The sequence below is a fragment of the Prunus avium genome, chromosome 8 (genome assembly GCF_965620075.1).
Source record: "Prunus avium chromosome 8, drPruAviu1.hap1.1, whole genome shotgun sequence".
Classification (NCBI taxonomy): domain Eukaryota; kingdom Viridiplantae; phylum Streptophyta; class Magnoliopsida; order Rosales; family Rosaceae; genus Prunus; species Prunus avium.
The window spans coordinates 8,667,303-8,682,268 of NC_142291.1; the positions used below are offsets into that span (position 1 = coordinate 8,667,303).

General features: G+C 35.8%; 1 protein-coding gene across 1 annotated transcript; it reads left to right on the top strand.

Annotated features, from left to right (window-relative positions):
• Positions 1-11,907: 11,907 nt before the first annotated feature.
• LOC110769318 (uncharacterized) lies at positions 11,908-12,360 on the top strand. The gene has a single exon (XM_021973271.2). The coding sequence runs from the start codon at positions 11,908-11,910 to the stop codon at positions 12,358-12,360; it is 453 nt and encodes a 150-aa protein (XP_021828963.2).
• Positions 12,361-14,966: the final 2,606 nt, after the last annotated feature.

A 14,966-nucleotide genomic window follows, 5' to 3' on the forward strand; every position in this document is an offset into this window, starting at 1 on the left:
ATCTAAAGGCCACCAAGATTATTATCAATGGCTAGAGACATCATTCCTCCAGCTTTAAAAGAACAAATCTGATGTAGACAGCTTTGGCAACAACAAAAAAACCAAAACATAAGGCCCTTATCTTCATCAGGTATTTAATGCAGCAGCGAAACAATTCTTTCCATACCTGTAATGGCACTTCACTCTTTGTCACAGATTACACCTCAAGGAACCATTCCAATAAGTAGGGCATCATAAAATTTTCTCCATTTACACAAGGTTGGCCATCCATTCAACAGTTAAGAATGTAAACAACATAAACAAGGAGCAAACACAAAGAACTAGGGATGCACTTTCCATAACTAAATTCTTTCATTGTGGAGAATTAAAAAGCACATATATAACCCTATAGTGAAGGATACATATGTTGTAACCCCAGCACCAAACTGATCCATCATTTGCCATCACACAAGTAAAGTTAGAACATACATATAAAGCTGCAAATCTCCTGAGAAAATTGTCAATAGCTTAGCAAAATATAATGCATGGATTTTGAAGTGAAGCACATGCACCAGACCAACAGCTACTGTAAAAGATATCCTTGCACTTGTAAGTCTAAGTTGTTTTTTCTGCATTGATTTGGAACCAAGATTGTAAGGTGGATCTTAGGGGAGAGTCACAACTATCTGCTTAGGATGGGAAAGGGGATTCTTCACTAGAAATCCAGAACAACATAACATAAAAACTCAGAAGAAAGTAATTATTAAAAGAGATAAGAGAAATTGGAAAGTTAGAAATGGATAGAAAGCAAGAAAAAAGAAATGACCATCGCAAGGAGAAATGTTATGCTACCTCTTGCTCAACCCTCGAGGGATAGGTCCAAGCCACCTTTGAGCTTGGTTAGCCAAAGGATATGTTGTAGCAAGAGCAGCTTGCTACAAGCATTCTCCACAAACAGATTGGCCCACTGTTTTTTGACAGAAGATATTTGTGCCCACTCTGAGACAGTAACTCGAATGAAAATTTCTATTAGGAGATGATTAAGAAGCTTTCCAAATGAATTATCAACTAACATTAGAGTTCTGCAATGTGAGAACCAAAAACATGAAAAGTTACTTCAACAAGAAAATCAACAATAAAACAAGGTCATAGTTTATGGTTCTGAACAAATACAACATTTTCCAAAGCACTGAAATTTCCAAACATACAAGAATAAATCCTTATCTTTGTGCAACACCAACATACCATCTAAAAATCAAAGACTGAATAAACTCACAACAATCATTTGAACAATTCTAAATGCCCATTTCATAATGGAATTTTCACTTTTTTGAGAACCCAATTACTAGTAAAAACATCAAAATTTGACTACAAGCTAAAACTCACCAACAAGAGCAAGACTGTGGTAAGCACCATCGGCATAATAACCCAAAAGCGATTAAGGTAGAAAAGACTATTTCCACGTCCTACGTAGATTTGAACCCTTAAACCCCCAAATTAACCCAAATCCACCATGAACACCATTGATTTGTAAGGATCCCATTAAAATTCCCAAAATGGATTAATAAATAAATTTCAACAAATCTATACCCTAAACTATAAACCCATCATTCACCCATTTCAGCCGCAGAAATTTTTAGGTTGACAAAAACATGTTTAGATTTAAGGATGTTGACAATTAAATAAGAAGAGCTTGATCAATGAGATATAGGTGAACTTGCTGAAGATGACGTCATAGGAAGTGGGAAAACGGATGTAACCGTAGAGGTAGTCAGAACTGCTGGATGAGGCTGACAACGATGATCGAGACTTTGCAAACGAGCACTCTGTCTCTAAGACCGCCATTGACAATGGCTTTGAGAATTCTAAAGCTAGAGTTGTATTTGTATTTGGGCAGAGAGAGAAGAAAAAAGGGAAGTAAGAGAGAAAGGGGGTTTTATTTGTACAAGGTCTGCATAAAAATGAAAGATATACCAAAAGAGAAGCTGAGAGAGCAAGACAGAGATGCATATCGAATTAGGGAAACTGAGACGGCAGAGGAAGAGAGAGGGAGTTCTAAGGAGAAAGGTATCGATTCTGACCAAGGAAAACAGGAAATGGTATTGAGAGGAGAATCTGGGAACAAGAAACTCTGAAAAATAAAGGCACGAGTAGAAAGAAAGGCGCGATTGAGAACGCGCAGCAGGACACAGGGGCTAAGGGGAAGTGTAGCGTACCCATTTGTATTGTAAGCTTGCTTTTTCTCTTCAGCTGTTCAGATAATTTAGATGGTTGGGATTGATTCTTATATAAGATTCTCATTTTAGTGTTCTCACTTGATCCGAGTTGATAGAAAGATGGGGTGGGGGAAAAGGCAATAATGCCCTTGTATGCACGCAACACATGCCAATTAATTGCCAACTTGATTTGCTGACGAAGCTAACCTCAGTAACCAAAATCAAAAAATTAAAATTTTAATGACCAAATTTAAATTCGACCATAACCCCAGTAACAAAAAATGTAATTACCCCTAAAAAAGATTACATATTAATATCTTTTATAATACTTCTAATATTTCTAATGTTTTCTCTTCAAGTTTACATCTTTTTTCATGTTTTAGATCAATATTCTAAAATTTTAGTATACATATTATTATTTTTTACACAAGTCCTTCAAATCTAATAGTCATTTTCACCCATTTCTCTAGATTTGTGGGTATTTATTCTCTTATTCTCCATATAATATATTATCAAGTTAATTTAATTTAATTTTTTTTGTTGTTGCCAAATTATCAAGTTTCAATTGGGTTCACTCCCTTAATTAAGATTGTTAATTTCTCTTCTTCTTTTTTTTATTTTTTTTATTTATTGTTTTCTCTTTGCCTATGGTTTGTTAGGGTGAGAAAAACCTCTCTCTCTTCTCTGAGAGAAAAAACACCCTTTGGCACCGCACTTGGGGAGGAGGTCTTGGTTCCTCCTCACTTCCTCCCCTGGTTTCTCTTTGTACAAGTGACAAGTCCCTACTTTCCTCTCTCTTCTCTGTGAGAGTCTCCTCTCTCCCTTGTGAGAGTTCATCCTCTCCTCAGTGAGAGTTTTTTACTTTTTCTGTTTGTTTGTGTTTCTTGTCTTCTCATCTTTGCTTCCTCCCCTACTTGTGAGTCGTCAGCTCCTCCCACTCCCCATGATTGCATTTTCTCGGAGCTATGTCTCATATATGAGTCTTTTATCCCCTCTACAGTTCTCTCTCCTTTGGCCAGCGGCTACCCTTCATTGTTGGTTCTCAATCACCACCCTTTGCTCCTTGGCTCTGCTGGTACAACTTCCGTCGATCTCTTTCGGTGGCGGCATCTATCTGTGGTGTGGGGATGCGTTTAAAACTCTTGTGAGTCTTGTCCCTTGGATTATGGGAGCACGTTTTGTGCGGGTGGCTAGTTTCCCCCCATCTTCCGCCTGGACCTTTGGTATGTGTTGTTACCAGTTACTCTTTCTCGGTGATTGCGGATTTGCGATGGTGTTGCAGCAGGTGGTCTTTGGGTGGCGCGACTGTGGCTTTTGCTCAGATCTAGGGTTTTCTGTTTTTCAGTTTGGGCTTTTGTTTTTGGGCCTTCTCTGTCTGTTATGTACTTTACTGTTTGGCCCTTTGTTTGTTTGTTTGTTTTGCTAGTGTTTCGGTTTTCCTTCACCTCTTGTAATCCTTTTCATTTTATTTGAATAGAATTACATTGAACAAAAAAAAAATGGTTTGTTAGGGTTTGTGAAAATTTGAATTATTCTCTATTGAGTTCAATGGATGTTTCGATTAATTTATAGATTACCCAAAGAAGAAGAAAAGTGTAAAGATTTCATTATATATATTATGTATGATGTTTTAGTCATTTTGGTTACTTTGGAATGTATTGTGAATTTGAATTTCTTTTATAAATATTTTGTAAGAGGGTTGCCCATGAAATTCTGGCTCCGCCACTAAACCCAACGGATTAAGGAGCGCATGACATGTTCACAGAAGGTGGACTTGCCGCTTCCAAGTGCACCCATTATTATTACCGACATTGGCTTCCCATGCTTTTCTGGTAATGTTAAAAACAACCTAAAAAATGAATAAAACATTATATAATCTTTATTGATGATGCACTTCCTTGACCTCTAGGGTTGGTTTATCATCAATAAAGTTTATATAATGTTTTACTCATTTTTCCGCTGTTATTAACAACTCTGATCCAACATGTTTTATTTAAATTAAAAAGGCTTAGTGTATTTTGGGAATCTTTGGAGTATAATCCTCGGACTTAGGTGTTATATTTTCGGGATCCTCAAGGTACACGCACTGTCACGTGTCCCGATTTTGGGGCGTGACTGAAAAATTGTATCAGAGGAAACTTTGTTTTCAAAGGAATTTCTGAACCAGAGTTTCAAAGGATTTTTGGAAAATAATTTTCAAGAACTTTGGTTTATATGTTTTAGAAAAATTAGAAGAATTTTTTCAAAAAACCCAACCATCCACTTCCTCAATTCATTTGAGTTCCGTTCATGAAATTCATATTCTTGATCCATCTGAATCCTATGGAATTGATTCTATATTAAACGTATTAATATGATGTTGTTTGAGTGTGGTTGAAAAATTCACATCAATTAATTACAACCCGTAAGAATGCTTTCAACAATATAATATTGTCATTGGTTTTGAGCCACAACATATTCAAATATTTGGTCCATGCGGCACTCAGCATGCAAAAGGCACAAGTTAGTAGGCTCTGACCACTGTGGTTTTACACAACATTGGGAAACACCCAGACCAATTCATTGAATTTGCTCTCTGAATAGAATGAGTACTTTGAGTTTACTTTTCTGGAAGGGGCAATGTTTGCATGGCATGGCAGAATTCATTCATATATATATATAACTTAAACAAATAGCAATAGGCCAATTGATGGCCTTTGAGTCATCTTCAGCAAATTCCCTCGCCATTTATGGTCTGTATATATATATATATATATATATATATATATATATATATATATATATATATATATATAGAAAACTTGTATATATATATATAACTTAAACAAATAGCAATAGGCCAATTGATGGCCTTTGAGTCATCTTCAGCAAATTCCCTCGCCATTTATGGTCTGCACATATATATATATATAGGGAACTTCTCCATTGCGAACTCAGAAGATGCGGACTGGTTACGGATTTCTGTTTTTGAACGTGGGATGATTTCAACGCTTCAGATTGGATTTTTTTTTTCTTCTTTTTTCCTCTCCCAGATTTTAGTCTTCTCTCTCTCCTCTTTCTTTTTTTATTTCCTTTCCTTCTATCTCTCTCTTTTTTCTTCTTCTTTCTCTCTTGCTTTTCTTCCTCTTGTTTCTGCACAAGTGATCGGTGCATATTTACATATCATTTTGTACCCTTCTAGCTTATGATTTGGTTATGTTTTTGAGTTAAACTTGTGCTTTTAATCCTTTTTGTGTTTATCTTTCAGTTCATTGAGCTTTAGGTAATAATGAGGGCTTTGGATAGTAAATGATGCAATCCATGCATGTTAGGGCCTAATTTCGATGAATGGATGAAGAGCTTAAAGACAAACTCAATTTTGGCTACAGTCCCCTGCCAGCTCAGTTTCGTAGGTCATATTGCAAGCTTTGTTTCAGCAACCTACATAGCTCGGATGAGGCCACATTCTTCATGAAAGTTGTTCCAATGGGTGTGTACTATAACATATCCAAAATTCAGCCCCATTGGATAAATATGCAGTCTGTTACCTAGCAAACACAGAGCCATGCTCAGGATGGATTTTATCAGCGCGCAAAATGAGTTAGCAATTTGTTTTGGCCTTAACTTCCTCCTCCGACCTTGGATTGGCCCAAATGATATATGGCTGGAAAGAAGACATTCTGAACTTCAGGTTTGAGTGCTTAAAGTCTTAATTTGCTTAAGGGAAGCCCAATTCGTAAGCCCTTGAAGTTGCTGGTCATGCTGACCTCAGGATGAGCTATTATTTCTGGTTGGAAGCTTGGTCATGGTGACATGAAGATGAGCTAGGGCTGCTGGTGGGATTTATTAGTGAAGTGCATCAACCATTTCAGATTTTATAATGGAAGTGTTGTATGCATTAGTGAAGTGCATCAACCATTTCAGATTTTATAAAACAAGTGTTGTATGCATTAGCCATACTTAATTCAGATTTTCAGCTTCCTTAGGCCTATATATAGTGAGGTTTCCCAAGCTTGTAAACACACCCCAAGGGGGGGAGCTCTCAAACACTTCTCTAGAGCTCCCTTCCCTTCTCTCCCTCAAATTCTCTTAATTTTGCTTTCTAGTTCTCAATTCTAGCTTTCCTTTTGCTTCTTAGTTGTAATTTATTTTTCTTTGTTATGTAAATTCTTTTCTTAAGTTTTCAAGTTGAATTAGTTTCCAAGTTTCAATTATGGTTTTTGTTCTTATTCATTATGCTTATAAGTTAATATGCTAGTTTGAATGATTGATCACCATTTAGGCTTGCATGTTAGCTATCTTGGTTTGAATTAAGAGTATACACCATGCTTTAATTCGAATTGAACTATGAATAGGAAGAGTATGTATGGACATTCGACAACAGGGATTAGATACATACTTGGTTGTTTAAAATGTTCTTCTATGCTTAATGGGTTCCTAATGCTTAGTTTTAGGTTAGACAACAAATGATCAAATTAGGGAATTAGGAACACAAGGTTATGACCACACACCATGGCTTAATCATACTTTAGCTAGAATCAATCCATTAATCTAAATTGAACTTGGGAACTTATTTGCTTGAGTTACTTATTTCTTTCTTCCTTGTTTTATGTTCTTTGTTTTTGTTTCTATTTTGTGTAGGGAAACTAAATTGGATCATTCAATCACCAATCCCTGTGGAATCGACCTCGCACTTACATACGCTAAACTACCAACGGTTCGTGCACTTGCGAGTATCACAAGTTGAGGATGCAGCTGAATCCATTTTGGTGCAGCTGAAATCTACACAACAACAAGCTGGACAGTTGTGGCCGCATCCATTTCAACAATGAGCTCGCGAATACCCTTGTCAATAGCCAGCTGAAGCCCCAAAAAAAAAAGCCCCAGACTTCAGCTTCAAGAATCTGCCCTTTCCCTTTATTCCTTATCTCTTCTCTCTCCGTTTCTTTTTTTTTTTTTCCTGCGTTTCCCTATCCTCTCTCTCTCTCTCTCTCCCCTTTTTCTTCTTTCCTAGCAGTGGTCAACTATTACAAAAGAGGGCAAATACATTATTACAGTGGAGTTTTTTTGTTATCTTTTTTCTTCATGCCACGGGGGAGAAATAACAGAGGGGATGGGGGGAGTGAATGGGTCTGCGTCTGTGGGTTTTTTTTGTTATCTTTTTCTTCAATTTTTTTACCAAAATAAAAATAAAAATTGAACAAAGGTAGAAGAAGAGGCCAATAGAAGCCAACGTCGAGACAATTTTTTGCCCCAAGCCAATCCCAGCACATTGTAGCCAAATCATTCTCAAAAAATGAAGAAGAAAAAATGAAAGAGAGAGGAGAGAGAGAGAAGGGGAAACGCCTAGTTTTCCAGCTGAGAGAAGAAGAAAAAAATCACCCATGACAAGAGGAAGAAGAAAAAAAGAAAGAGAGTGAGAGAGAGAAGAGTGAACTTGGGGAGAGAAAGAAGAAAGAAGAAGAAAAGCAAGAGAGAAAGAAGAAGAAAAAAGAGAGAGATAGAAGGAAAGGAAATAAAAAAAGAAAGAGGAGAGAGAGAAGACTAAAATCGGGGAGAGGAAGAAATAAGAAAAAAAAAATTCCAATCTGAAGCGTTGAAATCATCCCACGGTCAAAAACAGAAATCCGTAACCAGTCCGCATCTTTTGAGTTCGCAATGGAGAAGTTCCCTATATATATATATGCAGACCATGGCTATATATGTGAGAGGAAAAAATGCATTAAAATCTGAGAATGATTCAAAGGCCATCAATTGGCCTGTTGTTATCAGTCTAAATTTAAATATGATAAAGAATTTGGCATATTATAGTGAGTTACCTGTTGATGGATTAATTGGCTATGGAGGAGCTCACACACAGGGTTGGCTATGGGGAAGTTGGAGTTGAGCAGATGCAGTTGATGAATGGGGCGTAGGAATTCTCTGCAAAAGAAGAGAAAAGATGCTAAACAAGGTGAAGGGTTGCAACTTGATCAAACCCTTTTTAATATAAAACTAAGTATATAATATTTGGGGAGAAAGTGTCGGGAAGATGGGGGGAAGATGGGCTAAAGCTTTGCTTTAGTGTTTGCATGATTAGAGTCACTTTATATATATAAAGCAAAAGGCAGAGAATGGTGAAACATTCAAAATACCAGAAAATGCCCTTGGGTAATGCAAACATTAAGAATTGAAATTATAATTAAATGAGGATAATATGGTAAATTCACACTTTTTCATATTTAAAAAAATTAAAATTAAAAGAAAAATCAGATAATGGATCCTATTTTTATGAAACACAACTACCCATTATCTTTTTTAATTCTAAAATAAATTTAAACTTTTTTAAAAAAAGCCTCTCGCAGGCACGGAAGTGCGTGCAGAGAGGCTAGTATATATATATATATATATGTCATGATTGGTATAATTAGACCCACCCACCCACGGTTTGAATTTTTGGCCAACAAAAACTATCATATGTATATGTGTTATAAATAAAGATCCTTGGTTGGAATGAGAGATCCGCGGACGAACTTAAAGATCCACGGTTGAGTGGAAAAATCCTTTGTCGAGCCAAAGATCCTCAGACTACATAAAAAAAATCCTCTGTTGAGCCAAAGGTCCTCGGATTGCATAAAAAATCCTCGGTTGTAAGAAATGTTCCTCAATGTAAAAAATGTCAGAGTAGCTCGATCCAAGAAGTGTTCAGAAGTTCCAGCAAAAGTTTTCCTTCAAGTAGCGGAGTTTAAAGACAGGAAGGCATTAATATTTGGAAGATTTCCAAGACATCGGGTAGTTCATGCCTAGAGCTCCGGAAAGCATTAATATTGGGAAGATTTCCAAGACATCGGGTAGTTCATGCCTAGAGCTCCGGAAGGCATTAACATCGGGAGAATTTTCAATGAAAGTTAGTTGAGGCCATTTAATGGCCAAACCCATGAGCTGAAGGAAGCTCTATAAATTGGTCGTCAGAAGAAGAGAAAAGGACCTCCAACTGAACACACAAAATCTATCTTTTTATCCTGTACCTTTCAATTCATAGTCTAAGATTTTACTTTTCAAGTTCTTCAGATTATCCAAGTTCCTTTCTGCTGTTGCGGAGGGTCTATATTTATAGGCAAGAATTCCCAATGATGAAAGCTGAAAAAGGATATTTGGCTGCTATCCAAAGTCAGCTGTTGATATGTCTTTTTGAACCGATTTATAGGTGAGAGGACAGAACATCTTGGACAAAACTGCTAGTCACATGAGATGTTTTTCTAACTTGAGTCCTTTATAACTGGAAATTCAGTTGATAATCGGTTTCTTCCAATCATGGCGGCTATTATCCAGTTCGCCTTTCTTGTTGGGAGAGAAGACTGTCAAGTCGCCATTAATGGTGACAATCCTTCTTTAGACCCTCACGTGGGTCGATGTGTAACGGTTACCAATTTCTTAACTTTAGTGTGGATCAAAGTTAAGGTAGCACTGCGGGCCTGTACTAAATTTTTACCCACTGTTGGCTCAAAATCAAAAAGGTTCTTTTGTCTTTTCTAAACAAAAGATATTGAAAGATATTGGGCATGGGCTTAATAAATCTTTTATGAGAATCAAACCATTTTTGGCCCATTTTCCAAATATGGTACAAACAGGTTGCCATAGAACATATATATATATATAAAGCAAAAAGCAGAGAATGGTAAAACATTCAAAATACCAGAAAATGCCCTTGGTTAATGCAAACATTAAGAATTGAAATTATTAATTAAATGGGGATAATATGAAAAATTTACACTTTTTCATATTAAAAGAAAAATAAGATAATGGATTCTATTTTTATGAAACACAACTACTCATTATTTTTTTTAAATTTTTTTAAAACAAAAAGCCTCTCGCAAGCGTGAAAGTACGTGCAGAGAGGCTAGTAAGTTATAGTCCACGAATATCTACAAAGACTCCTTTATGGTCAAATCGAAATTGAAGACCCTTCTTAAACATTTCCAATTTTAAAAGTAAATCGAAATACAATCGATTCTTAAGCCTTCCACTCACTTTGGATCTTAGTTACAACAAACTGACTCGGTCTATTTTGGCGAAGTTTGAGAATATGAGAATGCTCCACACGATGAACTTGAGAAACAAACAATCTATCATTTGGAGATATCCCCAAAACTGTGTCCAAGATTTTTTTATTTATTTAAAAAAATTCAGAAATTGGGCGCTAGCAGTTAGTATCGAAAGCCTAACCTCCAACAACTATGACTTTCTTTATGAATCCACTGTAGTACAAATGCTACTTGTTTTCTATTTGCATAAACAACGTATTTAGATGCATCAAAACTTTAAAAAAAAACTATATATTTAAGAGCCGACATTTTCTCCTTCTTTTCTGTTCGTCTCCTCTTTTAAGAACCCTAACTAAGCCAAGCACCGCCGTCACCTCCATCTTCTCTATATTCATGGAGCGTACAGAGCTGGCTGTTGAGAAGTACAACGATCTGCCTCGTACGCAGGCGGATCTTGCTGTTGAGGAGAACAACGATCTGGTAGTTCTATATGATTTCAAAAAATCAGAATCTCTCTACATGTTCTCTTCTGTTCCATTTTAATGTTTACTTATCGCTTTGCTTCTTGTTGTTGGGTTTCTTCCATATCGTGCGTTTCTTAATTCTCAATGATTGTTGTGTCATTCAGGATTCTCTAAGGTTGCTTTTGCCACCAACTGACAGTGAAATTGGCAATCTGTAGCTGCTCAAGATTCTTTGGAAGGCAAGTGCGAAGCTTGACGTGCTAATGCACATGTCGGGCAACATGTGCATAGCACATCAAGCTTAGCACTTGCCTTCCATTGGGTTGTATAAATTTGATAGTTTGTGTTTTGTGGAATTGTTTGGAAAATGCCACTTCTCCTTATTTTAGACTTTAGTTTTCATTCTCGTTAGGGGTTCTGGTCCTTTAGCTATTCCGGAGCTTGGTTCTAGTGGATTCTCCCCCTTTTGTATTTGTTTCTCTTGCTGTTCTAGTTGTGTTTTTCCTGCCCTTTTGGGTTTATTAATGTTACAGCTTTGAAAGTGGTCCCTTCCTCTGGATGATTCTTTACTTGGCATAATAATCAAATGCACAATACTAGAATTTGGGCCAAATTAAACACAGGATTTTATAATCAACAATACCCAAATGCTAATCCTATACATGACCTTTTAGGAAATCTTGGTGATTTAAGATTTGTTTTAATGCAATGGAATCGAAATAACAAATCCTCCCTATACTGGAAAATGGAAGAATTAAAGGAAATAAAACACAGATTACAAGAAGAAACCTACTGGGCTCAAAGAGCTAGAATTAGCCGGCTAAAATTAGGAGATCTTAACACTAAATATTTTCATGCAGAAGCCACAAATAGAAAAAATAAAAACCTCATCACAAAAATTAAAGAAAATTGCTCAAAATTTTAGAGATTTTCTATTTAAACCCCACACTTCTCTTTGTTCACCCCAACTTCTAATTTAAATTTTCACAATTTCTAAGAAAACTCCACTATCTTCCCAAACTACCCTTAAATACACCCCAAGCTGAAAAAAGAAGAAATAAAAGAGTTTTTCTATTTAAACCCCACACTTTTCTTTCTTCACTCCAATACTTAAATCATTAAACAATATTTGTAGTATACATGAGATTTTGTTGTTTTAACAAGACTGTTTTTATCATGTGATTAGATCATATGGGAAATTGTAGTTTGTTTGGTTTTGCTTTATGATGATAGTGAAAACTACCAATGACCACAACATTAGCAATAGGACTATGTATCTGTAGGAACATGGTTCCTGTGCCCTTCATCATACTTTACTTGAAGAGATTTGCATCTTTCCTTGCTAGAAAGAACAAGACCGCAGCTCGGTTCCTTGACATACTGTTTGTGAGAGCCAAGGAGAAAGCTGGCCCTTTAGAGGAGTTCCAATGGCTTGGTCTGATGCTGTTTGTGGCTGTGCCTTTCCCTGGAACACGAGCATGGACAGGAGCCATCATAGCTTCCATTCTTGATATGCCATTCTGGGCAGCAGTGTCTGCAAATTTCTTTGGTGTTGTATTGGCTGGGCTTCTAGTAAATTTGATGGTGAACCTTAGTCTCAAATATGCAATTATCACTGGTATTATCCTCTTCATTAAATCCACATTCATGTGGAGCATCCTTCGGAACCTTAGGAAGTCTTTAAGCTCATCAAGCTGATATGACATTGGAAATTCTGTAATCCAATCCCTCACAAGGGTTAACTGATGATCTTTGAATTTTGAGATTGTATGCTTTCGCTACTCACTTTCTACATGTTTATCCGTATCAATGTATATTTTGACTCAATACACAACATTTCTGTAGAAGATGTACAAATGCTTTGTGAGTTCTGAAACCTGAATGTGGAGCAATATGAGATGAATCTCTCTCAAAGAGGTTATGGTAGCTGACAATGTAAGGCTTTTTCTTCCACTTCTTTCTAGAATAAATTTGTCACTGTCGTAACACCCTCATACCTATGTATCTTGTTCCTAGTATGGTAATGGTTTGGAGTAATTTAAGTAATGTGTCCTCCTGCTTATTTCAAACAACAGAGCCGAGTTGTTATGTTGGATCTGCAATGTGTTTGCAGTTGGATTTAGTTTGTCTTGTCACTTGATGAACATCTCTCATTTTGTTTGTGATAGTTAAACCACAATGGATGGTTCACCTATGCTGCTCTCCAAATAAATTTACATGGGATGTGTTTAATCATGAATATCATTCTATCCCCTCTGTTATTCTAAATCTATTTCTTCAAATATGGGTAAAAAATTCCAAATGTACTGATCTTATGAACTTGTTAACATATGCTTCAAAGGAGAAGGATTTGCTTTCTGATAATGAAGTGATTGTCCTGTCAAAGTTTAGACCCCTCACAGTAGTTCTACCTATAGAAAAGATCATGAAAGAGGCAATCAGCCATCAACCGGAAGCACTAGGGTTAAATATTAAGTTAATATGAAGAGTGGTGGGGTGTGTGTATAGATAGATGTACTAGGGTTAAATATTAAGTTGAATGACCTTTTTTGTCTTTTACACAATAATAAAACTAATAGCTTAATAATTTAAGTATTGGGGTAAACAAAGAGAAGTGCGGGGTTTAAGTAGAAAATCTCAAAATTTTATTAACATAAAAGATTTCGAGTAGATTATTCCAATCCTTTCAATCTCCTTTCAAATTTTACTGAAATTTGGATCCTTGTATTACAAATGAAGTTTAATTTATGATAGTGTCTTAATTGGACATGAAATACTATCCACTTTTCCTAAAAAATGTTTAAAAAAACCTCGAATGACAATTAAATTAGTTATGCAAGATGATTATGATAGGATTAATTGGAATTATCTCTTTACTTGCTTATGAAATTTGGTTTTCAACAAACTTGGATTAACATGATTAGAGAACTGTTTCTTATTCAAATTTAATCAATGGTAAACCTTATGAAAATATTACACCTTCTAGAGGATTAAGACAAGGAGATCCGCTTTTTCCGTAACTGTTCATCTTATGTGTAGAACTTTTCATTCGACATTTAAATAACTCTTAACGCTTCTCTTCTCATATTAAAATGCTATTAAATAATCCTCGTTCCGTAGAGGTTCTCTAAAAAAAAAATGCTATTAAATTATTTTCAATCTACATAAATCTACTTTTTATTTTTCTTATCATGATGATAGAGGAATAAAGGACCATATTACTAGTATATTAGACATTCCTCACAAAAGTACTTTAGGCAAATATTTGGGAATTCCTAACATAGTTAAATGGAGACAAGAATTACTTACAAAAGTAACCCAGAAAATTTCAAGTTGGAAGTCTAATTTATTGTCTAGAGCAGGTAAGTTAATCTTAATTAAATCTCAAATTCTAAGTATGCCCCAATATCTAATGGCATTGCTTTCCTTGTTCTAAGAATGTTATACATACAATTGAATCCTTAGCAATGAACTTTTTATGGGGCACATCTTCTGAAATTCCGCCTACTGCCTGGAATATTATCTGTAAACCAAAAGAACTTGATGGGCAAGGAAGCTACAATTAGTAAACAATGCCTCGATGGCTAAATTGGGATGGAAAATTATTTCACAACCTGATAATTGATGGGTACAACTTTTTTTGAGAAGAGAAAATCCATCAATATTCCAAGAACATTACAATAGGATCTGCACGTAAAACGTAGTCTCATTAAAACCTTCCATGGCTAACGAACGACTCTTCTCGTAGAGCGAGAGAGCGACCCGAGTCTTTATTATTTATTTAACTTTTATTTCTTTGTTTGGTTAGTTGATGGGTACAACTTATGTATAAAAAGTATCTTCAAAATTCTTATTTTTTTCGAAGTAAATGCAAAACCTACAAATTCACTAGTATGGAAGAGCATCTTAAAAATGTCCTATTTTACTGAGATCGATAGTAGGCAATGTCCATAATATTATATTGGACTTTTAATTGGGTCTTCCCTTTTCCGCTTATCAAAATCATTGATAATACACAAATTCCTAACATAGAAGACACTATAGCGGATTCAATTAATAAAACCAACAGTTTCGTTCTCCTGGACTCTATGGTCCAAGAAGAGTCCAAGAAATTTGTGGTCACCCACCATTCGATCAAATCTAAGGGTGGAGAAAAAACTGATTTAAAAATCCATATAAGATTGGTGGATTTGGTTCCCTCAATATGCCAAAATTACTCGACATTAAATATCCTCACAAAATTTGTTGTAAATGGCTACAAACAATACAAACAAATGGAGGGGAAACAAATCCTATGTGCTCTG

What these genes read in the sequence shown, in the direction of transcription:
- LOC110769318 (XM_021973271.2), top strand. Translation starts at nt 11,908, where the DNA reads ATGACCACAACATTAGCAATAGGACTATGTATCTGTAGGAACATGGTT.